This window comes from Acomys minous (assembly GCF_964271855.1).
Source record: "Acomys minous genome assembly, chromosome: 2".
Classification (NCBI taxonomy): Eukaryota; Metazoa; Chordata; class Mammalia; order Rodentia; family Muridae; genus Acomys; species Acomys minous.
The window spans coordinates 30,411,468-30,436,316 of NC_140484.1; the positions used below are offsets into that span (position 1 = coordinate 30,411,468).

At 43.7% G+C, this 24,849-nt stretch overlaps 1 protein-coding gene across 2 annotated transcripts in view; it reads right to left on the reverse strand.

Annotated features, from left to right (window-relative positions):
* The window catches only part of PDCD1LG2 (programmed cell death 1 ligand 2), a 40,014-nt gene extending 21,969 nt beyond the window's left edge, over positions 1 to 18,045 (reverse strand). The window contains exons 1-4 of one of the 2 annotated variants that reach the window (XM_084800344.1): positions 17,948 to 18,045; positions 16,859 to 16,929; positions 15,638 to 15,705; positions 3,189 to 3,497 (exon numbers count right to left, since the gene is read on the reverse strand). In XM_084800344.1, the coding sequence (XP_084656470.1) occupies positions 3,189 to 3,497; positions 15,638 to 15,692 (364 nt within the window). In that variant the 5' untranslated portion in view covers positions 15,693 to 15,705; positions 16,859 to 16,929; positions 17,948 to 18,045. Of the gene's footprint in view, positions 1 to 3,188; positions 3,498 to 15,637; positions 15,706 to 16,279; positions 16,389 to 16,858; positions 16,930 to 17,947 lie in introns of those variants that run through there. The other variant, XM_084800345.1, reaches the window with a different exon arrangement.
* Positions 18,046 to 24,849: the final 6,804 nt, after the last annotated feature.

Here is a 24,849-nt window from a genome sequence, read left to right on the forward strand (position 1 = left end):
TTCGCTGGATAACTGCATTGGTGAGTATGATTAGACACCAACCTAGAAGTAACAGGTCTTCCTCCGTTGGTGTTCTGTCTACACATATCACCTAGGTCAGGATGGCTCTGTGTATTGTTTGGGTCTTTCGCTGTTTATTTTGTCCCATCTGTTATAGCAGAAATGAACCAAAAGCTCACATATACACAGATTCTCTTCTTCTTCTTCTTCTTCTTCTTCTTCTTCTTCTTCTTCTTCTTCTTCTTCTTTTCTTCAATTATTTTTGAACAAAGAGAACTGAGATTTATTAGGAAAAAGTAAGAAAATCCCAGGAGGCCTCAACCCTAAACAAAAGACTCCAGGCAACTAAGGAATGCTGACAGTGGAGAAACAGTCTTCCCAGGGAAGAGCACACCAATTGCTTATGCAACACCAAGTAGTTAACCTTGAAAACATGTGGTGGTGGTGGTGGTGGTGGTGTGTGTGTGTATGTGTGTGTGTGTGTGTGTGTGTGTGTGTGTGTGTGTGTGTGTGTGAGAGAGAGAGAGAGAGAGAGAGAGAGAGAGAGAGAGGGAGGGAGGGAGAGAGAGAGAGAAAGACTGTACAGACTGAGCAGATTGTATTCATGTATGTAAAAAATATATGCATGTATATATGTGCATATATACATGTACATGTGTAGATAGCAATAGTTAATGAGAAAAAGGTGATAGCTTTGAAAAAAGATGGATATGGGAAGGTTTGGAGTGATAAAAATGAAGTTTGAAATGGTATAATTATAATCTTAAAATATAAAAATAATTTAGAAGAAAAAGTTAAAAAAAAAAAAAAACTCCTGAGAGAGGGTAGGGTTCCTGGGGAGGAATATCCAGCTTTCCAATTTATGTTTAATATATTAGAGCTATATTATCAGATGCATAAACGTTTAGAATTGTCATTTCTTCCTGTAGAGCTGATTCTTATTACTCTGAAATGTAGCTTTTTAAAGAGCCTGCCATTCTTTCTATGGCATATAATGCTTGTATAAATACAGATCACACTGACATTTTCATAGTGCACTGACCGCTCCATTGCCCCCAGTTACAGTCCTTCCTTCTCATCCCTTCCTCTCCCCTGCTAGTTCCTTTTTACTTTGATGGCATCTATCTGTCCTTAGGGTCCACAGATGAGACCAAACATATTATACATTTCTTCTCACATCTTCATTATGTCTCTTACACAACGATTTCCAGCTCTCTCCACTTCCCAGTAAATGGCCTGATTTTGTTCTTCATTATGGCTGAATACTCCATTAAACACTTACACTACATTCTCTTTATGTGTTTGTCTGTTGGGGGCAACTAGGCTGTGTCTCGGCTGTTCAGAATAGAGCTACAATAAACACTGTGTGTGTTTTTATGGTGTGCTGATTTAGAGGCCTTTGAACATGCACTCAGGAGTACTATAGCTGGATTAAACGATAGTACTACTTTTAGCTCTTGGGGGACCTCTACTTTGCTTCCCATTGTGGCTAGACCAAAGGAAAACACTGCCTTTTATCTTTAGCAACATCTGTTTTTCCCATACTAGCAATCAGCTAGTTGCCTAACTTGTAGTTAAATATATCTATAAATGGAAGCCTGTACTTCTCCCAGAAGCCATCTTTGCCACTAGCATAATAAGTAACTAAACCTCCATTGGGAAGCTCATTCTTGTTTCTGTTTGTTTGTTTGTTTGTTTTGTTTTGTTTTGTTTTGTTTTTTGAGACAAGGTTTCTCTGTGTAGTTATGGCTGTCCTGGACTCCCATTGTAGACCAGGCTGACCTCGAACTCACAGCGATCTGCCTGCCTCTGCCTCTCGAGTGCTGGGATTAAAGGTGTGCTCCTCTTGGGAAGCTCATTCTTATTACATCAGCTTCACCCCCAAAACACTTGTTTGGCTTAGTAAAATAACATGTAAGAGGTGCAGTGGCTAAGAACCCAGTCTTGAGAATCCGAAAGGTGGTGACACAGTCTTTCAAACGCTCGGCCTTCTAATGAATTAAGGGACATTTACCTCTCTCCCTGCTCTGATGGTATCTCTAGCAGAGAATTGTTTTGTCCCTGACACCAGCTCTCACTAACAGTCTGCCAAGTGACAGTTCCAGGGCTTGCACAGGCTCCACTGGCCCATGGACCTCGCCCCTAGGACTGTTACTAATGTGACTTACTCCTTTGTCTTACAAGATCCAGGTGAATTTCAAATAGTCACTGAAAGAAATCTTCGAGGATTGCTTTCAAACTGTCATTAAATAGCTCGTGGAATAACATAGAGTTAAACTATAATTCCAGAGGCTTGTTCTCCCCCCCCCGCCCCCCCCCCCAGCCCTGAAAGCCAGGACAGTGTGTCTGGATAGCCTTCTTCCCTTGTTCCCTACGGAGGAAGGAGCTGAAGGCAGAGGCGTGGCTCCATCAGTAAGTTACTTCAGCCAATGCTCTCCCTGGGCCCCCCTCCCTCGTCTCTCATGCTGGCCACCTCTTCACCTGTGTCTTCTCTTCCAGCTTCCTTTTCTAGGCCCTTAGTCCTCCTCATCTGGGGGAACCCCAAAAGCTTTGCCTGGAAGGTTTGTTCTCAGACTCATCAATTTGGGAACTAGATTGAGGACAGCAAAGGTCTAGAAACCCATCCTGTTCATCTCTTAGAGTACTGGTTCTCAACCTGTGGGCCATGACCCCTTTGGGGGTGGTCACACATCAGATATCCTGCATATCAGAGAGTTACATTATAATTTATAACCGTAGCAAAATTACAGTTATGAAGTAGCAACGAAAATAATTTTATGATTGGGGGGTTGCCACAACATGAGGAGCTGTATTAAAGGGTCGCAGCATTAAGAAGGTTGAGTGAGGACCACTAGTCTAGAGACTCTGTGGGAACCTATCGTTTTAAGAAGAAATCGTCCCACGGCAGAGAAAGTTAAGTCCTGGGTCCACAAAGGAAGAGGCCTGCTGTTTCCTCATTTTCCTGTCTTCCTCTAGCCCCACTGCACCTACTGTTTTTTTTTTTTAACCCCCTTTTCCCTTTACTTACTCTAGATGTCAAAAAAACACATTTCCATGCAGGTGCTTTTTTACTTTTTTTATTTTTTATTTAAACCCGGTTTCGAGCCTCTGCTTGAGCTACCGAGAGTGGCGCGCTGTTGTGTGCAGCTGTCACAGCCCTCCAGCAGACGTGAGTTGCAAACACTCACCTTTGACTTTCACCGTCAGGTACTTGTAATCCCAGGCGGCCCCGCAGATGACCAGGCAGCGGTATTGGCCCGCGTCTCTCACTTGGACACTGGGGATGTGAAATAAGGCCTTCCCTAGGGGCAGCTGCTCCTCCAGCAGGGTGGCTCGCTCACTTTGCGAAGAAGAGGTATGGTTTTCCACCTTCTGCAAACTGGCTCTTAGGTTTTCAAGTGCGCTGCATTCCCTGAGGTCAAAATCACACTCCAGGCTCACATTGCTGCCGACGTCTACTGTATACACTTCCTTAGGGGCTGTCACCGTGAACAAAGCTGAAAGGGACACACAGCTTACTGTTGTCTGCTTTTATGCCACATTTCAGTTCTAGAATGAGCCCTCCACCCCTCCCCCATCTTCCAGGAGACCCCTGTGATTCCCTGGACATTCCACTGGTCTCCTCTCTTCCCTCCCTGCCCCCCATCTCATACAGAGAGAGTGGAGTTCTTGCCTCTGCACGAGGAGGTGGTGTTCTCCTCTCAACATTCCCACTCGCACAGCAGATCCCCACTCCTGTTTCTCCTGAACACCCAGCAGGAACTTTTGAGGGACAGGCCTGCTTGTCCCCCCAACAACAACACCCACTAGCTCCCCAGGGCCCTGCAGTTCATCCAGAGCATCCCTCTTCTGAAACCATGGCCTTCCCTAGGCTGTCCTACCACTGAGGTCTGCTTCCATTTTTATTTACTGTCACTATGTCCTATTATCTGGGCTACTTTCCTTCAGTTTGTGTGAAATAAAAAGTTTTTACCTCTCTTTGCCAAGTATCACCACCTCTAATCTGTGATAGTGACGACACCTCCTACCTCTTGCAGAGTTCTTAAATACACCAGTGTCTAGTTAAGTCCCCCTGGAAGCCAGTGAGACAATCAGCATTGCTACTTCCCTTTAGAAAATGAAACGAGGCACAGTATGGTTTAGCTACTTGCCTAAGAGTGTGCAGCTAAGACCGTCTAATATTTCTCTAACTTTCACTTGCTGCTTGTCACCAAGTCATGCAAACCTACTGCAGATGTTCACTATTTTGGGTCAACAAAGTCAAAGGAAAAAAATAAAACTATGTTTAACTACTACAAGCCAAGTTTCACACAAGGTACTTTGTATTTACATTATGTTATTGAATATTGTATACATGTCCTGAAACATGTGTTGCCGTTAGGATTTTATAATTTCTTCAAAGACTCTGGCTCTAAGAGCGCAGTTAACATGGTTACACTTTGGGGCCCATTGGTGTTTGACTTGAAAAGCTGTAGTTTCTTTCCAAAGCATGTTTCAAAATGTGAGACACATCTCACCAGAGATGTGCAAGATGATTTATTTCATGTGGGGCAAAACTGGAGGAGGCTAAAAGGAGTTGAATTATTTGGAGAGAAATTTATCCCTCCAGCAATTTGATTTCAATCCTTCAAGTACCCGTTTTCTAACTGGACTCTTAGTCTTTTTGGAGTGGATTTGTCTTCTTTCTCCAAGGCAGGGCGCTCCCAGGAAGACGAAGCACCAGCAGGGAACTTACTAAGGCTGCTCTGCTTTCACGCTTTGTTTTGGTTCCCGGCTTCTGTTTTAGTAGTGCCTTGCTGAGTTTCTGCCTATACGTAGTAACCTGCTTTCGAGTCCTTTAAAAGCTGAGTTGATATAAATAACTCTGTAACAAAGCAGCAGCAGTGAATGTGGTATTTGCATGTACACAGTGTGGGAAACTGTAGGCTGCATCCATCGGTAATAAATTGGTACCCCTGTGATGGAAGCAGGCAAGACCTTGGAACTGTTTCTGAATCATCATAGAAGATTGGACCCAATTATACTCAATAGATCTCTTTCGTTCATTCATTCATACAAGATAATGATCTGATCATGGAATATTTGTGGGCTTTCTCTAAATATTTTCATTTAGTGACAGGTAAGCCTGGATTCAAACCCCAACAGTATCAGGATTGGTTAGGAACCTTTGGGTGGGAGCCTGTCCTTTAACTTCTATGACTCTCTGTCTGTTTTCTTTTAACGGGGTCAGTATCTATCTTTTGTTTCTGTGGGAAAATCTGGGCAAGGTGAAACATGTGTATTGCCCACATCTGGCAGCTAGTAGGCACTGAGAAAGTGTTCTTTCAGGTCATGGTTTAATCTGCACGTGGAGGGTGCAACCATTTTGTATCAGCCAGGATAGTCTGTCTCTCTCTCCCTCTTGCTTCTTTCCTCCCATTCCCTCCCTTCTGTCTCTCTTCCTCTCTCCTTGCCCTCTTTCCTCTCTTTCACTGGCAGGATCCACTATGTAGCCCAGGCTGGCTGTTCGTTCACACTCCTCCTGCCTCAGCCTTCTGAGTCCTTAGATCCTAGGTGGTCACCACCACTATGGCAAGCTAGGATATTTCAATTTACCAGGATGCGTGTCCATTCCCTGACCCGACTCCATAGTATGAGTAACTTTTGGTTTTCCTGATGGTTGATGATTCACACGGCAATTCTCTTTTAGATTGTCTTTGTTTATGAGACGGGGCCTTTCTGCACAGCCCAGTAAAGCCTTGGACTCAAGCTCTTTTCTGCCTTAGCCTCCTGGGTGCTGGAGTGGCCAGGGTGTGGTTCCACACTTAGCTTGCACATCTCTTCTGATCCAAGTTTCCCCTTCTGTCAGCCTTCGGGTCTTAGAGGTTAGTAATAAGATGAAATTTGGATTGGTATTGCTCTAGCATTGTTATTGGTCTAGTATCTAGCATCTTAATCTTAGCTATGGAGAATCGGGGGAGGGGAAGGAGAGAGTAACGAAGAGAAAGAATATGAGTCCACCTGTAGTTACTTGTCACCGAGGTGTATTTCACAAGAGATCATATGAATCAGCCGTTCTCGGTTACCACCCAGCATACTGGATAGTGCTATGCACAAATAAGCTTTCGCCAAAAAATGACTGGTCAGTTTATGGCCTCTATTCTCTGTCTTGACTACAACTAGAACATCAGTGCGCATTTCTACAGAGCTCTGTGGTACAGAGAAGATGCACACATGTCGAGGAGAAAGGCTCTAAGATGTGTGCTTCTATGCAAAACGTTGCTGATCGTTCACGCCCTTGCTGGGCCAGGCGAAGAAGACCTTAGTAAAAAGGGACGCTGTAGCTCAGGAACTCATGTATGATTCCATTCTGTAGACTCCACTGCATGCCGAAACAACAAGTTCTTATGTACCTTACCCATGGTTCCCATAAGAGGACCCTCTCAGTGTTAAGATCCATTATTAAGGGAACTCTGACGATTAGTCTTCTCAATTTGATGGGATTTAGAAATGACTAAGAAACAAATCCTGGGCATGTCCTGTGAAAGGATTCATCTGTTAGGGGGTTTACAGAAAGGCCTAACTGAGCAGGGAACATCTGCCTGGCTTGTGAGTGGCACCATCCCATGGACTGGTGTTCTCAGCTAAATAAAAATGAGAAAGTAAGCTGGGTACCAGCATTCATTTCTCCACTTCCTGTGAATGTGGTGTGACAGCCACCACACATGCCTTCCCCACCATGGCGGGCTGCACCTTCAGACTGTGAGCCAATGCCATGTGACCCACTGCCTCCCACTCCTGCCACCATGCCTTCCCCACCATGGCAGCCTGCACCTTCAGACTGTGAGCCAATGCCATGTGACCCGCTGCCTCCCATTCCTGCCACCATGCCTTCCCCACCATGGCAGGCTGCACCTTCAGACTGTGAGCCAATGCCATGTGACCCACTGCCTCCCACTCCTGCCACCATGCCTTCCCCACCATGGCAGGCTGCACCTTCAGACTGTGAGCCAATGCAATGTGGCCAGCTGCCCCCCACTCCTGCTGCCACGCCTTCCCTACCAAGACAGGTTGTATCCTCTCATTTGTTGTGAAACAAATTAAACCCTTTCTCCCTTAAGTTGCTTTGTTGGATACTTTGTCATAGCCAGGGAGAAGAGGAAAGTGACTAAAACAGAAATCATCTTAAATCCTTCACTCCCTTATAATGAAAAGATACTTTGTATCAAATCCACTCTGCCCTGGGGAAAATCATAATTATTGGTCATCCATCAAAAATATACTAGCCATCTCCTGAGCATTTGGTGTAGGAATTTACTACTAGTAAAATAAGTTTCCCCTTTTAAATTACAGATGTCCAAACAGAAAACAGTGAGAGAGGTGGGGAGTGAGGGACAGGGCTATCAAGAAAAGTTGGAGCAGGGCCTGGTGGCCCATGCCTTTAATTCCAGCACTTGGGAGGCAGAGGCAGGCAGATCACTGTGAGTTCGAGGCCAGCCTGGTCTACAAAGTGAGCCCAGGACAGCCAAGGCTACACAGAAAGACCCTGTCTCAAAAAAAAAAAAAAAGTTGGTTGTGTCACTGTGTAACAAGGGCTGTATGAATTTAGAGACGTGTTAACTGCTAATCTGTTTACCGCTCTACACTTTCTTCTCATGAGATCAAGCCTGAAACTTCCTTTGGAACTCCCCATGTCATTACAGCAGAACTTCCCCCATCGCTGCCCCGACTTTTTATAAACATATGGCTTCTCTTTTCTTTTCAATCTCCTCAGAACACACCCTCCCCCCACCCCCCTGCTGCCTTGCAAAGTACATGTCTCAACCTTTAGAAATAAAATGTTTTACCTTTCAGACTTTTTTGGGGGGTGGGTGGGTGGGTGCGCTAACATTCACAAGTGGAAAGAGCAATCAACCAACATAAGTCATGCATCAGAATGCCTCAAAATGAGGGTTGTAATTCAGACTGATTTTGCCACAATTACAGCTTCCAACACATGCAAAGCTTTGGGCTTGATTGCTCGGTATAAAATGGCTAGTTTAGGGGATGCATCACAGCCTTGCAACACTGTAACTTTCGACTCTTTGTGAGTCACAGAGGAAATGAAAACAATCGTAATCAATTCTGTGAAGAGTTCTTCCTCAAAGCTGTCTGCGTGTTAGAGTAACCAAGCAGAAGGCCTCAGCAGGCCTGACAGGGGAGTCTCCTGTCAGGGGACACTGCCTCAGCCCTTTCAGTGTTGTTTTAACAAAACACCTAAGGCTGTGTGCTTTATAATGTGGGTCAAGATGCTGGGGGCCAGGAGGGCTGGGGAGTTCAAGAAGCTTGGTGCCACTGTATAGCTCTGACTCTGTCACAAGCTGGTGATGAAGCAGAAAGGGATGGCCGTACTCTTGAGGTAGCTTCCCATGATCACTTCTCACTCTTCAAAGACAGATGTCACTCATATATTCGTGTGAACACTTGGGATTTAATTCCCTTCTGCTAGACTCCACCACTTACAGCTTCCACCAAGTTAACTGCACTGGAGGTCAAGCCCCAGTACAGGGACCTTTGAGGAACACATATCTAAACCATAGCAAAGACTTTTTTTTTTTTAAAAAATTACTAACTCTCAAACCATAATTTCTCTTCTTTAGATGAAGTTCTTATAGGGGTAGAGCAGACATCCATTTTGCTACTTTCCTGGAAGCTTCTAACATGCTGGCGGGATTGAACAACTCTAGTTAGGCAAACCAATCATCTGCAATTGCAAACATCTTGCCATGCAAATATTGCTTTCAGCTTTACCTGAGCATGAAGAGACACGGCCTCTCAGGCTGGCCCCAAACACAGAGGATCTGTGAAGCAGACTTAGTACATTGGTGGGACTGGGAAAAAGAGGGATAATTAACCTTTCTTAGACACAATGATCCTGACACTAGAGGGACTCTTAGATCCCCATCTTACTAGCATCTTCCATCAACCCTCCAAAGTGGGAGATTTAACAGGTGAGGAAACTGGGGCTTTAAGGATAAAGTTTGCTTCAGGCCAGTAAGTGGGTGGCTGAGAAACTGGAATTCAAATTCATCTCTATCTACAATTAGCATCCATCTCTCTGCTCAATTGACTCAGTTGTGATTCTACCAGCTACTAAAAGCTACCGTCAGCTACTACCGGCTACTGCCAGCTACAACCAGCAAAAGGAGACAACGCCTATGATTGAGGTAGGTAGACTTTTGGTTTTGTGGTAAGGCAAACGCATTTTGCTTTATATTTCATTTGCCATGCAGTAACTAAACTAAGCTTCAATCTAGAATTGGAATTTTGAAATAATTAGACAAAGGACACCCAACCCAGATAATGCTGGAGTCCTTTTTGAAGATTCTGCGGTCGACTTAGCATTTTCTTTGCAAACAGGCCTTGATGACAGCTGGCACCTGACACGTCTCCAGGAAACAAAAAAACAAATCATTTGCATTCTCGCCCAAGATAGTTTCCTCCTTAGGCTAAGTTTGAACTCATTTCCATTGAACAACAGAAGTTTACTTTTTTCCCCTCCTATGTAGTCTACTTAAAATGTGAGAAGGGGCTAGGAAGCTTTTCATACAGCTTCTATTCCTCAGAAAACTATTCTGCGCATTAGGCTCATGCCCTGTTCTATGTGTGAGCATTGCATGGGACATCCTTCATATCAGAAACCCTACCCTGGCCAGATTCCATTCCTTTGTTGTATTATTAAATATTGCTGTTACGGAATAGCTGACAAGAAGCAATGTGAGGAAGAAAGGGCTTGCCTTGGCTCATAGTTTGAGGGCAGATAGTCCATCATGCCAGGAAAGGCATGGTGGCAAGTCACCTTGTATGCACAGTCAACAAGCAGAGAGAAATGAATGCTGGCACTCAACTCACTTTCTCCTTTTTATTCAGCCCAAGACTTCAGCCCATGTTACCCACATTCAGGAGGCATCCTCACAGACATGCTTACAGATGTGTTTCCTTGGTAGTTCTAAGTCTCAGGTTGATAATCAATATCAGCCATCATCTTTGTATATATTAACAGTCATTGGAAATTGAAAATAAAAATGACTGGGGTGTGCACTTCACCAGAGCACCTCAAACAACATCACAGTTAAATCGTCCCTCCCCACCCCTACCTCCTTCCATCCACATCTGGAAGGTGGAGGCTGATGAAAGCAGGAAACGTCAATGACCGAAAAAGTATTGTTTTGTTTCTGTCTAAGACATAAGTATAAAAATAAGTGCTATCTCTTAAGTGCATCTGGATTACAAGATAGTTTTAGATTCTGCAATAGAAGAAGAAAAAAGAAATTAACTGTAAAGTCACAACAATCAGGAGTAGATGATACTGACAAAAGGCTAGGCAGGTGCCATGAGCTTTTTTAAAAAATAAACTTCTACTGTTCAATGGAAAAAAGTTCAAAATTAGCCTAAGGAGGAATCAATGGACCCACACAAATGTGAACTATTGGCTTGTGATAGAGTCAAACTTGCTTCCATACAAAGAAAGCAAAGACCTAAAACAATGGGACTGGAGTCAGTGAGCACTGGTATGCAAAAGTTTAAGGAGCATCAACTTGTACCCCCACACTATACAGCCCCACACTCTGTATAAACACTGGCTCAAAACTGATTGCAAAGCTAAATGTAAAATGAACAGCTATGAAATGTTCAGGGAAAAAAATCACTTTGGTTTGAGCAGCTGGGAGACACTAGATAAAGAGTCAGAGGTGTGATACAGGAAATGTAACACCCTTAAGTTAGACCACAGCAAGTATCTTTGTGAAGACCTGCTAAAAGTATGAAAAACAAGCCGAGCAATAGTATTTACAAACCGTATACCTGATAATGGACTTACAGCACTCAACACTTTGCCAGGAAACAAAGAACCCAACTACAAATCGGCACACGATTTGCACACACAGTTTATCAAAGAGGATAAATGGCTAGCCAGTAAGCACATTGAAGTGTGCTCAACATCATTGGTCCCTGGAAAACTGTAAACTAAAACCACAACAAGGCGTTTATTTCTACGTGTCTGCTGGGGTAACATAGAATAACAAAACAATGCCAAGACTAGGCATAACTGAAACGCTCAGACATTGCTTTTGGCAATGTAGAGTTGGTAGGACTGTCAAGGAAAAGTCTAACAATTCCCTATACATTTATTTACAATGGTCTAGAAATTCAATGTAGCTAGCAAGTAAAATTAAGGTGTATGCCCACACAGAAACCTAGTTGCAAACACTTACAGCAACTTTATTTAAAACCACCAGAAATGGGAAACAGCCCCAATGCCCTTCGACTGGGTAATGAATCAACAAAAAGCAGCATATATTTATAATAGAACACCACTCAAAAATAAACAAACTATCAATATGGACAGCAACATGGATGAACCTCAAATGCATTACACTAAGAAAAAGAAGCCAGATAACAAAGACTATCTACAGTGTATGTTATACATGTGTGTGGACCTAAGCAATATAATAATATATATTAATAATGAAAAGAAGAATTAATTACATAAAGACTATCTAATCCCATTTTTATTGTGTACGTCATTATATGACCATGTGTTTGTCAAAATTCACAGACTCTTTAGTGAAAAAGTGAATTTTTCTGAATGTAAACCTAAATACTTTTTAATATAAAAATGGATCCTTAATTGTTCCATTAACCCTTTATAGCTAGTATATCTATAGAATATACATAAAGAAAGAGTTAGTAGGTAATGGATTATGAACCCAGAAAAATTCAGGTATCTCTACAGTCTTGTAGGGGTGCACTTAACCTAGAAACTGAAGTAACTGCACTGCTCAGTGGGCCAGGTAAATAAATTACAGAATATTCAGTGGGATACATAGTTGCTTAAAATTTGGGGTTACTTCCATTTGCTGGCTTAGAATCTACAAAGAATAAATACTGGCTGAATGCTTAGAAGTATTTCTTTTACTCGTCTACAGTCATTCATTTGTATGAAGACCTGGGATGAAAGAAGAAAGCCATGAATAGTGTGTTGAGGAGGCGTCTACTTGGGCTATATTGGGTAAGTTCCTGGGGAGCTAGGGAGCAATCTGGGGGTGTTTCCAAAAGTGCTCAGTCAAGTTTTCGTTAGTGTCACGTGGTTTTTCAGTGTCTATGTTATATTTTACAGCAGAATGCTCTAAAGGAGAGTTAGTAAAGCAACTCATGGTAGTAAAATGAACATCTGGGAACCCATCCATTACCCAAGAACTTGAGCATGACTGATGACACATCTGCTGCCCCCAGAAGTGATTGACACAGAGTCTTGTGCTTCTCAACTTCTTGCTTATTTCAGCTTTACTCAATATACGTAAGGATGCTCGTGCAACAGGCTTATGAGAACGGCATCATGATGCGTATCATCTTTCTGGGCTTGGCTTTTTATGCAGCATTACACTGCTAAATTCACAGCTACAGTAGCATGTTTGTGGATAACTTACTGTCCTGCTTATAATTATTTATATTAAATTTCTCTAACTGTTTTAGACCATTAGGGATGTCACTAGTCATTTGTAATGACTAAATGTTGCAGAACTAACTGTTGTTGTTAGTTTAAATGTATAGCCTAATAAATATTTATTATTTGGCTTGTAATTATTATGGTGGTAGTATCTAACCCACTATCATAATCAATAAGACACAGACACCTGTTGTGCTTTAGATTAAGTCTCATTTCACCTGGGGCTGGGCAGATATTAACCCCCTGAACTACCTTCCAATATCCGTCATCCTGTATCCCATGTATCCCATCTGTTCTAACAATTTCTATCTGAGTTACCTCCCATCCACAACCCCAAAATACTTGCTAAGGTTGTTCATCCGAGCCACTTTATTTTTCATGTGGAACTTCGGCATCCCTCCTTTGTGCCCACCTGGCTCTTTTCCATCCCATGGAGAGTCTTCTCTTCCCTCCTCCGGTGTCTGCCTGCTTCTTCTTTCCCAGATCCTCCCTGTGCCACAAGCCCATGAACTTTTGCTCTACCCCTTCCTTCTGCCCTGCCCAGGTATTGGCTTTTTTTTTTTTTTAAATCAGCCATTCAGGAATAATTTCCAGGCAAGGTTAAACAGCAATATTTGGGGAACATGGTAGTTTGTTCATAAACAGTAAGAATGGGGGAGGGGCAAGCAATTAGCAAATACAAAACAGCAGACCATACTCCAACAACTAAGCACTGGTGTTTAGATTTAAGAATAAGATTGTGATGCCAGGCGTGGTGGCACACGCATTTAATCCTAGCACTCAGGAGGCAGAGGCAGGTAGATCGCTGTCAGTTCAAGGCCAGCCTGGTCTACAAAGGGAGTCTAGGACAGCCAAGGCTATCACAAAGAACCCTGTCTCAAAAAAACAAAAACAAAACCAAAAAAAAAAAAAAAAAAAAAAAAGAATACAATTGTGCACATAGATGGTAATGAGGAATCATATTGAGGTAACTTGCATAAAGGAATTCTTTCTCTCAGAGATGAATACAGGCCTAGGGCTGCACACAGTGCCATTAAGGAAGTGGGGTCTCATGCTGGACACCGTAATAACCAGAGTATTCTCTCGGACAATGAGTGTTACAGTCCAACTGCTCTCAGGATCGTCTTAAATCTTTCATATATTCTTAAATTTGCATTTTTAACTATACAGATAATACTCAAAATGCACAATTCTTACCTAGAAAGTCTAAACAAATAAACAAACAAAAAAGGATACTATAGTTTTCTTTTTTCTCCCTATCCCTTTGCCCAAATCAACAACCACCATTTCTCAGCTTTGCTTTCTGGGTACCTCCAATAGCTTTATTAGAAATCAAAATACTTCAATTAGACACATAATGATAGCACAGACACAAAGGCAGGGCTCTAATTCAATGCTCATTAGGATTAAAATTATCTGCAAAGAAAGGGCAGAAAAGAATCTCAAGTTTATGAAAGAGCAAGATATGCTGTTTGGGGCTTTCGATTTATTAACTCATCAACATAACTCATTGCATCTATTTTTTGGTTTGTGAAATGCTCAGAATAAGCATTAAATATGTTTCCACTTTCAAACTTATGTAAAAATCCCATCCCCAGCTAGAGGACTTACAGATTATCATAACTCTGTATAATTCTCATCATAGCTAGGGGGTGGGGGCAGAAAGGAAGGACATCAGCATGTACAAGTCATTCACATGCCACCTTGTAACTACGTCATCTTGGCACACTAGAAACCTTTCCTGAGTCTCAGTTTCTCTGCTTGCCAAGTGAGCATTGTGGAGATTGAATGAGACTCATAGACTGCCTTAGTTGGCGTATATGCACCATCTTTCGAATGTAAGCTCACCTGTTTCCCTCCATCCTTCCTGCTCCCTTGGTATACCTAAGTCAGAGCTCATGTGACTGCAATTGCCTTGTGCTACCTTCTTTAAAGGAAAAAGTCCTTCCTCTATGGAAAGATCCAGTGGGAGAGGGGGAACAAAACAAAACAAAACAAAACCCTGCCATCCCTGTTTCCTTGGCCCCTTCCTCTCCCAAGAGAAAACACAGAAGATAAAAAGCAAGTACCCGCCCCGGTGATTTTATAGCTACTGATCTATAGAGGTTGTGCACCCCCCAAGGTCTCTCCCAAAGCCCTCATCCTGTCAGGGGATGAGCTCTAGCCTCCGACCTTCTTTACCCATTGGCTCCTTTATAGCTTTACGGAAACAAAAGCTCTTGCTCATGTAGGACCAGGCAGAAACCATTAAGTGTTCTTCCTGCTAGCACCACTGGCGTGGGTGGAGGGCAGTAAGGAGGCAAAATACTAGAGTCTTTTCAGAGGAGAATGTGCCAAATATGTGTCCTTAGTTCCAGATTAGGCTGAGCGGCCCACGGGGAAGGAAGGGACATGGGTGGAAGAGGACTGTGGGACTGGCCTCCTGGACAGGATGAGATGGGAGGAAAACACTTATCAGAAGGTTATCCAGAGCCAAAGGATCAGTTTCCCCAAGATTCCTCTTCGGCATCTACTTTAGAGCATTCAGTCCCTTGGACACCCTTCCCTTCCCCTGCCCCCATCCTAGTGTTCTCTTGAAAGTGTCCTGCAGCCCAGAGGCCACACACCAGTCATCTGAAAATACCTTCCCCAGGGAAACAATCAATTCTGAAACTGCTTTCTCCCCTCTAAACCACATCCTCCACTAGCTGTCCCATCTTCAAGTTCAAAGTCATAGCGCCCAGATTCAGCTTTTATCGGGGCTTTATAGACTTTTCAACTCAGTCCCCATTAAGGCATTAAATGACCAGTGGCTGGCGCCATGGCTTGTTAAAAGAACTCACATGAGTGTTTGCCCCCAGTCACCGTCCCATCACTGTCCCCGACAAAGAGGAAGCAGGTAGCTGCTTGGCCCTTCCATTAAAGGGAACTGAACCACGGCCCCCTTACGTGCCTGTTCAGATGCACATGTCCTCTTTTGTTGCAAGCCTTGGGTGATGGGAAGAGATGGATCAAAATTGCCAGTCTCTGCTTCTGTAAGACAGGGACCTGCGAAGCATTCTTCTCTCTTACTTGAACTATGCAGTTAACCATACTCCATCTCAAAGAAAGCCCACAGATACTGATTTCCAGCTCTGGCTAGGGCCACCGCTTGCTCGTCATTCCCAGGGCCCTTCCACTATCCTTTCTTACCTGCAATATGATGAAGCTGCAAGCCCAGGCTCAGTAACAGCAGCCGGCGGAACATGGTGTGTATCAATCTGAAATAGACAGTTGAGAGTCTCAGGGCTTAGTGAGCCTTCTCAGTCTTTGCTGGTTTAACTCATCCCAGGAGCACAGCAATGACTCAGATACAAATCTTGTGGGAGACACGGCTGACCGCGGAGGAGCACAAGCAAGAAGAGGAGCCGTAGGCGCCTTTTCTGGAGAAGAGGGTATGCTCTACAAGGAGGAAGAAGGCACTCCGAATTCAAATGAGATGCTCTTCTTCCTTCTTGCACGGCCTTTTCTGGAGATGAAAGTGGACCACATGGTGGTCACCCCGTATCCTTCTGGGCCTCCCATGCCACTTTCTAAAGCTTTGTGTCAAAATCCTGAACACCAGCCTTGTTTACCAAATCATCAGCCACCTGTGTTGCAGGATATTTGGTCTCAGTGTGATCTCTGAGATTGTGTGAACTCTAAAAATCTGTCGTTGGTCCCATTTGTGACGCCTGAGATTGAACTGTAGATCCCTGTTTCTTGTGGCTGAGCCCTAACACACCTTTAATCCAACAGCTTTCTGTTTGTTGTAAACAGGTGATTAAGGTGTGGTTCAGCCAGCCTTACACATACCTTTATTCCAAGAGCTATCTGTACACAGGGCTTAATGAAGTTAACCCTAGGTCAAGAGGTAGAACAAGAAGCCAGTTGACAGGGTACTCTTTATTAAGAGTAGGAGGGACTTTGAGTTAAGGGGTATTTCAGATAGCCTGTAGAAGTAGAGGGGTCTTTGGCGCTTTAGCTCTGTAGCTTGGGATTTTAGCTTGAGTCTTTGGCTCTTTAGCTCATAGCTCGCTAGCTCTTGAACTCCTCAGCTCCTTGGCCTTTGACTTTTAGGGCCTTGAGCTAGCAATCCTTTGGCCTTGGGTGTTTTGGCCTTTTCTTCCTGAGCTGCCAGCTGAGCTAGTGAGCCTCTGGGCTTTCTCCATGGAATGTGAGCTGAGTAGAAAGGTCAGCTGGGTCCTTTCTCTGCCTCTCTGAGCTAGCAGGGTTTTCACCCCCAGCATCTGGCTCCTGAGACCTTACTGGTAAAATAGAGTGATCAGGGATTTTCAATTATGACAACACATCTGCTCTAGGTGGACTGGAAGTTGGGGAGGGGTGTCCTGGAAAGCAAGGCTCAGGAGGTCAGAGCTGTACCCCAATACTTACTAGTCGACTGAGCAGGAAAACATCAAGTTCTTGAGTGTCCCAACCAACGGTGCCTCCTGTGTGATGTGCCTCTAAAAGAGTTTTCTAGTGGTTATTTTTTAAAGTGTTTGGGGAGCATTGAAACAGGGTCTCACACTGTCTAGGCTGGCCTCTGGCTATGCAGCATGGACCAATTTGACCTCCTGATGCTGTACAGGGCCTCACATTGTCTAGGCTGGCCTCTGGCTATGCAGCATAGACCGATTTGACCTCCTGATGCTGTACAGGGCCTCACATTGTCTAGGCTGGCCTCCGGCTATGCAGCATGGACTGACTTGACCTCCTGATGTTGCACAGGGCCTCACATTGTCTAGGCTGGCCTCCGGCTATGCAGCATGGACGACTTTGATGTCCTGATGCTGCTACTTCTACTTTCTTTTTAAAGATGAATTTATTTATGTATATAAGCACACTACTTGAATGTATGTCTGCATGACAGAAGAGAGCATCAGACAAAAGAAGGAAATAGCTCCTGTTACAGATGATTGTGAGCTACCATGTAGGTGCTGGGAATTGAACTCAGGACCACTGGACAAGCAGCCAGTGCTCTTAACCACTGAGCCATCTCCCCAGCCCCATGCTGCTTCCACTTTCTAAGGCAGGAGCCACCACACATTGCTATTTTATTTTATTTCTTGAACACATTAAATGGAGATAATTCATTAGTTATTCTAAGACATACTTCAAAGAGGTTTATTTAAAAATCTGTGCTGAAATGTTTACATTCATTCGTGTTATAAAAAACCTTATTAGCTAACTATTCTTAATTTTATAAAACAATGGATTTCACGGAGACTCTTCATACATGTTGATAACGTACTTTGGCTGTATTTACTCCTATTGCCCTATCTGTCCCTCCCCATATCTCCTCACTGCCTCCTTCCTCACTAGCAGTTCTCCTGTTTTCATGTATTTTTTTTTCTACAAATGACTTTGAATTCTTCTTTATGGCTGAATAATGTTCTAGTACACAACACACACACACACACACTTTTTTTTTTAAAAATCCATTTATCACCCATCAATGAGCACCTGGGTCAATGTCCTTACCTTGGTTACTATGAATGGCACAGTAGTAAACACAGATACACAAGTATCTTAGTAGCTGACTTAGGTTGCACTGTGTGTATTCTGAGGAGGGGAACAACTGGGTCACATGGTGGTACCAGGTATATCCATGCTGATGGGAAACAACTGGATCACATGGTGGTACCAGGTATATCCATGCTGATGGGAAACAACTGGATCACATGGTGGTACCAGGTATATCCATGCTGATGGGAAACAACTGGATCACATGGTGGTACCAGGTATACCCATGCTGATGGGAAACAACTGGGTCACATGGTGGTACCAGGTATACCCATGCTGATGGGAAACAACTGGATCACATGGTGGTACCAGGTATACTACCCATGCTGATCTCCACAGTGGCTGTACAAATTTACATTTCCATCATCAGGATGCCAGGGTTTATTTTGCCTGCATCTTTGCCAGCATCTGCTGTGTTTCAATGATGCCTGATGATAGCCATTCTGAGTGGGTGGGGGAACAGTCTCAGTGGTTTCTGAGAGCTTTGGGCAGAGCAGGTAGAGCTCTGGGGTCGGCCAGGGATGGGAGGTGTGATGGGCCCTGCTCCAGCTGTGTCTTGTTCCACGCCTTGTGTCACTTCTGGCCTCAGGATTTCTACATTCACAGAGTACTCATGCTTGAAGGCAACTGGGGAGGCACACTGATGTCAGCTCTTCTCTGGATCCATTTCTCCGGGGAGAGTTGTACATCTAAATCTCGGGAAAGCAGCTGTTCAGAGAATGCAGTGGGCTGGTGGAGAGATTCTCTATGGAGCCCTGGTGATGTCACTTGCATTTTAGACAAGGGTGGCTGCTTTGGATAGAGAATGGACCTGCGATCGGAAGAAAGAGTGAGTTGGCAGCGCAGGCTTTGCAGGACACTCATAGCTTCCATTAGGGCGGTGGGGCTAGTGGAGGGAAGTGATCTGTTGAGGGTTGTATTTTTTAATTGTTCAGTAGCTTTAATAAAAATTGTTACACACAAAGGAAGGATGTATCAACTTAGTACCGACTCTAATTCAATAGGGTGTTTTGTATATACATAGAGTTGTGGGACCAACACCACTATTTTGGTTTTGTTTTGGTTTGATTTTTGTATTTTTTAAAAGATATTTTATTAATTTATTCATATTACATTTCAATTGTTATCCCATCCCTTGTATCCTCCCATTCCTCCCTCCCTCCCATTTTCCCCCTACTCTGCTCCCCTATGTCTGTGACTGAAGGGGACCTCCTTCCCCTGTATATGCTCATAGGGTATCAAGTCTCTTCTTGGTAGCCTGCTATCCTTCCTCTGAGTACCACCAGGCCTCCCCATCCAGGGGACGTAGTCAAATATGGGGCACCAGAGTTCGTGTCAAAGTCAGACCCCACTCTCCACTCAACTGTGGAGAATGTCCTGTCCATTGTGATTTTTGTATTTTTAAGACAGGGTTTCTCTGTGTAACCTTGGCTGTCCTGGACTTGCTTTGTAGACCAGGCTGGCCTCAAACTCACAGTGATCCACCTGCCTCTGCTCCCTGAGTGCTGAGATTAAAGGCATGTGCCACCACATCCAGCTCCAACACTACTATTCAATTTGCCAAAATTTAATTTATCACTAAAAGGAAAAAAACATACCTACTAGAGAAATTCCCATTTCCCCTACCTTTTCTCAGAATCTCTAGCAGTTACCAATCTGTTTTCTGTCTTGGTCAACTACTGTGCTGGACATTTCATATAAATGACATCAAGGATCCCTTGACCTTTTGTGGCTGGCTCCTTGCAGTAAGCATGATGTCAAGATGTATCTGTTGTGAAGCACATAGCAATGCTTTATTCCTTTCATAACACGAAGATTGTCCATTATGTAATAAGACAAATTTGTTGATCACTTGCTGACATTTTCTCACAAGAACTAAATATGTTCTCTCCATATCTGGGTCTCTAATCTGTTTTGAGTTGATTCTGGGTATGAATAAGCTTCTTTTGCACATATTCCAGTGACATTTATAATAAGAAACTAATCTATCCTTTCTCTGTAGAATTGTCTCAGCATTCTTGATGGTGAGTGTGGAGATGTATTCCTGGACCTCTCATCCATTTTGCTCCACTCTATGTCTGTTCTGCCGCCCCCCCCATCACACAGTGCTAATTACTGTAGCTTTGCGGCCAGTTTGAAATCAGGAAGTGAGATCATCTGCTCTGTTTCTTCTCAAGTCCTCGCTCTGGCCCTTCCCCCTTCTTTCCTTCTCTCTTTTGAATTTCTGTATGAATTTTAGGATAGACTTGTCCACTTGTCCATTCTGTATGAAAGGAATGGGTGTGCTTTGGTAGAAGTGGAATCAACTCCACAGCTCCATTCAAGAGGAATATAATTGGCTCAACAGCGTGAAGTCTTCCAAACCGTGAATACAGTCTGTCTTTCCATTCATTTCTTGTTTTGAAGATTTTTGAAACTTTTATAATAATAATAATAATAATAATAATAATAACAACAACAACAATAATAATAATAATTATTATTATTATTATTATTATGGACATGATGTGTGGGTTCATGTGCCATGGTGTGCATCTGGAAGGCAGCTTTGTGAAGTTGGTTCTCTCCTTCCCCCTTTATGTTAGGGTTGGGAATGGAAGTTAGGTCACCAGCCTTGCTCAACTGAACTATCTCACCATCCCAAGCTTTTAAAACTTTTTATTTACAAATTTAAAAGTTATGCTTTCTAATAGTTGTGTGTTCTAGTCATTAGAATCATTTGAACAAAAATGGCACACTGATTAAACTATGTACTGCAGCCTGCAGGAGACCGTGGACCACCTTGGATTTTACTCTGGAACTCATCACTTTCCATCCATCTTCTTCTCTCACTAGCAGTAAGGTTTTTTTCCCTTTCCTGCCAGCCAGACCTACGGACGAGAGAAGTGAGCAGAGGATGATGGGAGAGGGGAGCAGAGGACGATGGGAGAGGGGAGCAGAGGATGATGGGAGAGGGGAGCAGAGGACGATGGGAGAGGGGAGCAGAGGATGATGGGAGAGGGGAGCAGAGGACGATGGGAGAGGGGAGCAGAGGATGATGGGAGAGGGGAGCAGAGGACTTTGTCCCCAGGCATTACAGAATCTGTGATGTGAAAGGGGGGGGTTATTTAATGTTGTCCAATCTCTTCAGATCATGCAAAGTTAAACAGTATGAAGAAGTGAGGTCAGAAGGCTGGGCTTGTGGGGTGCATGTCAAGGGTGCTCACCTCATCATCTGCCCTCTCGAGTCTGTTGCTTGTTTCTTTTGAAGGGAGAGATTCTTTCTTACATTTCTGGGTTCTTCCATCTCCACTTGTTGAATTTCAGGATGTCAGCCACATCGGGTATTTCAGACAAAGTTGGGGAAAGAACGAAGTAAAGTATGTGAGCAATAAAGCCTGATCTGTGTGGCTACTGAGCAGCCCATTTTTTAGAGCTATATTTAAAAGAAGCCCTATAGGAAATAGCTAACAGTACAGATAGTTTAAAACAACAACAACACCAGAAAAACTCTTGGGCTTGGGTGGAGTCATTAGGTACTAGAAGACTAAGAATGTCCATCGGATCGAGGTGCCTGCTGGAGTTCCGAGAGGAGCTGCTCAGGAGGTGGAAGGCAGATGGTGCTAAGTTGTGGGGTAGAGATAAGACCTTGTATAGCGGTAACACAGGCCACAGCTGCCGTCAGCATGCCGTCAGCTATGAGAGATGGGAAAGATTAAGTGTGAAGCAGCAGACCTGGGGTATTGCAAGGTGTCTGGACCACTGTGAAGAGAGGGTACAAGCAAAGAAGAGGTCAGCGAAGGACAAAAGCCCGCATGTCAGTACCTCACCTGTGAACTATAGATTTTGCTTTGGGTGTTCTCATCTTTGGTGTATTGAAAGCTTGCTGACCAAGAACGGACCACCTTTCCCAAATTAGCCAGGTCTAAGAGGTGACATCACCTTGTTTAAATGCAAACCAGGCAACTGAGAGTCTTTGTGCTCTTTGGCCTGCTTGACATACTCTGTCTGCCTTATTCTTCATGGTCAGACACTGTAAAACTAGTGACTGATCCTTGCTGAAAGCCAGCAGAAATTATATTAGCTCACCCTAAATCTGTTTTTCCTGTCTCGCTTTTTCTTCTTCTGGTGAAATAGCAATGCAGACGCCTGCCCACATATTTCCTCTCTCCTAGGTAACTTCTCCTGGATAATTCTCTGCTTCCTGGATAACACGGGTGTTCCTTCCCCATGTGGGATCCTGTGGCACATGGCTTTTTTCCTTTGAGATTTATAATTATACTATCTTCTCAATGGCAGAATGAAGTAACGACTGACACACCAGGCTGTAGACTCAATTTTCTTAACCAAAATATTTTATTAACAACTTACTGACCGAGCCTACGTCAATTATAACCGGATTAACCAAAACAGTAGGAAATGAAGATTAATTGACACAACAACAAAACCTTAAGGATATCAGTTCCAAGGAACGATTCTCCGATCAGGAGCTGCAGGATTTCTTCCACTGGAACTAGGGGTAACCAGACCCCCAGAGCCTCAGCAGGAGCCGGAGCTCTGAAGCCTTCCCTCGAGTGATTTTCTTTAGGAACGTCTTGAAGGGCAGCGATGAACAGCCAAATCTATCCCAGGTCTCCAATCCCCCCTGCCGACAGTTCTGGGCTCATTTATATAGCTCCTCCCAGAGTCTGTTCACGGGATCTTTTTCATCTGGTAGCAATTAAGCTCCTGCACGAGGTGGTTGCCCTGCTAGTGAATTAACATCACCTGTTCTCTTACTAGACCGTTCGATCCCACACTTGGGATCCTAAAGAACAGGTTTCTCTCCTTCACCAGGCATTAATTTTTTAAATAACAAAGCACTTAGGTCATTTTCAGGAGATGTCTTCAGAATCCACTTGAGGTGGGTTTGAAACTGGTGCTTCCATGGACAATCATGGAAGAAGCCAGATCATGTGGTCAAGACATTTTGTCAACAAAGGCTCAAAAAATTCTCCTTGCAAAACCTAACTCTTCTGGATAAGAAAGAAGTACCTGTAATGGGAGTTTAGGTGTCCTTAAAAACTCAGTTATATTATGTAAACATGTTTTTGTTTTAATCCCAGGTGTGGGATACGGGACTGCTTTAGACTGTCTACAGCAACAGACTATTTGCCTCATGAGGGCTCTAAGAGGGGTGTGTTATTTGCCAGCTGCAGATAGTTTAATTCTGGGGGACTTTGAGAGGGAATAAATAAATGCCAGAGCCCAGAGAGGGACAGGGGGCACTCAGAAAAAAAATAAACAAGGTGGCTGCTATTTTTGGTTGCTGTTGTTGTGTTTTGTTGAGAAGAAGCTGGAGGTATACTGAAATGACGAGTGGACTTGGCCCAAGAAACCTGACAACCCTAAATAGCAGGAAGTAGTCAAAAGAAAACTCTGCCCCCTCTCCCCACTAACCTTCTTTCTCTCCTATCTGGTGTTGGAGTGTTGGAAGGGATTGGGATGAAGGGAGGCAGAGGTATAAGGAAACATAATAAAATAGGTTTGTTTTTTTTTTAAGCAGTGCCCATACAGGTACCTAAAGAGTCACAGTAAGCATCTATCTGCAAAAGAACCCTAGAATCCCCTCTCACCATCAATAAGCAGTGTCTCCTGCTCCCTTCAAATAAATCCCCCCCATGACACCATTGAGAAGGCAGCTTTGAGTTTATCACAGCTCCTGACCCTCACTAAGTAGTGGCTTCTTTGCGGGTTGGCAGCAAAAGCCCTTGCTTGGTGTGCATGGCAGCCATCTCTGATCTGTCAACCTCACCGCTCCCGATTAATTAAAAAAAGAAAAGAAAAGAAACCACAATTTTAACGATGTGGAGCTGCTTCCCTTTCTTCTTTAGCCATCCAAGGGGGCTTTCCTGGCACGCTGCCTCCTTGGAAAGCTGAGGGACAGACTCTGTTCTAAAGGTACTTTCCAGCCTGCAGACATCAGTCCTATTAGTCTTTCTTCTAGGGAAAAATGTGACCTGTGCAATGGGTAAGGACACAGACTCTAAAATCACACACATAAGCAGTCAAAATCTGAGGTCACAAATTATTAGTCTCTGACACTGTAGGTGACTTAGAAAAGCTTTGTGCTTATTTCTGATGATGATGATGATGATGATGATGATGATGATGATGATGATAACGACGACAACGACGATGACAATAACAACAACAACAACCTTATACCAGAATCTTTGGAGGCATAAATTCCGGCACTCATTGCTTCTCCTTCTGTCCTAGCATATCTTCCTCATTACCTGTCCCCCTCCGTGTCCTGGCTCCCTCCACACCAGCCTTCTTGAGGCAGAGAGCATTAACCCTGGAATCAATCAGTCTTCACGCTTTTCTTATCCCACCCTACTCCTGATTCATCAACTAATCCTATAGGCAGTCTCTCTCTCTCTCTCTCTCTCTCTCTCTCTCTCTCTCTCTCTCTCTCTCTCTCTCTCACACACACACACACACACACACACACACACACACACAGAACCTAATCACTTTCCACCACCCTCCAGAGATTCCATATTATTTGGAGCCAGTATCATCTCTTGTGATGACTTCTGCAGCTTTCTGGTAATAAGATTTCAGGACCTCACCTAATGTCATTGTCCGACATCTGATGCCCAGTACAGCAGCCAGAGTAATACCTTTCAAACGTTAAGTGCCACTGTTTTCCTTAGGACAGCCTCTCCTGCCCTGGAATCTCTTGCCCCCTTAGTCACATAATAACCCATGTCCTTTCTATGAACAGGACCTCATGGTAGTTGTGAAAATTCTAATCTCAGTTTACTTTGTAAAGTTTTTTTTTTTAGCTTAACCTCAGTTTATTTATACATTTTAAAAGATTGGTGTGGAATTAT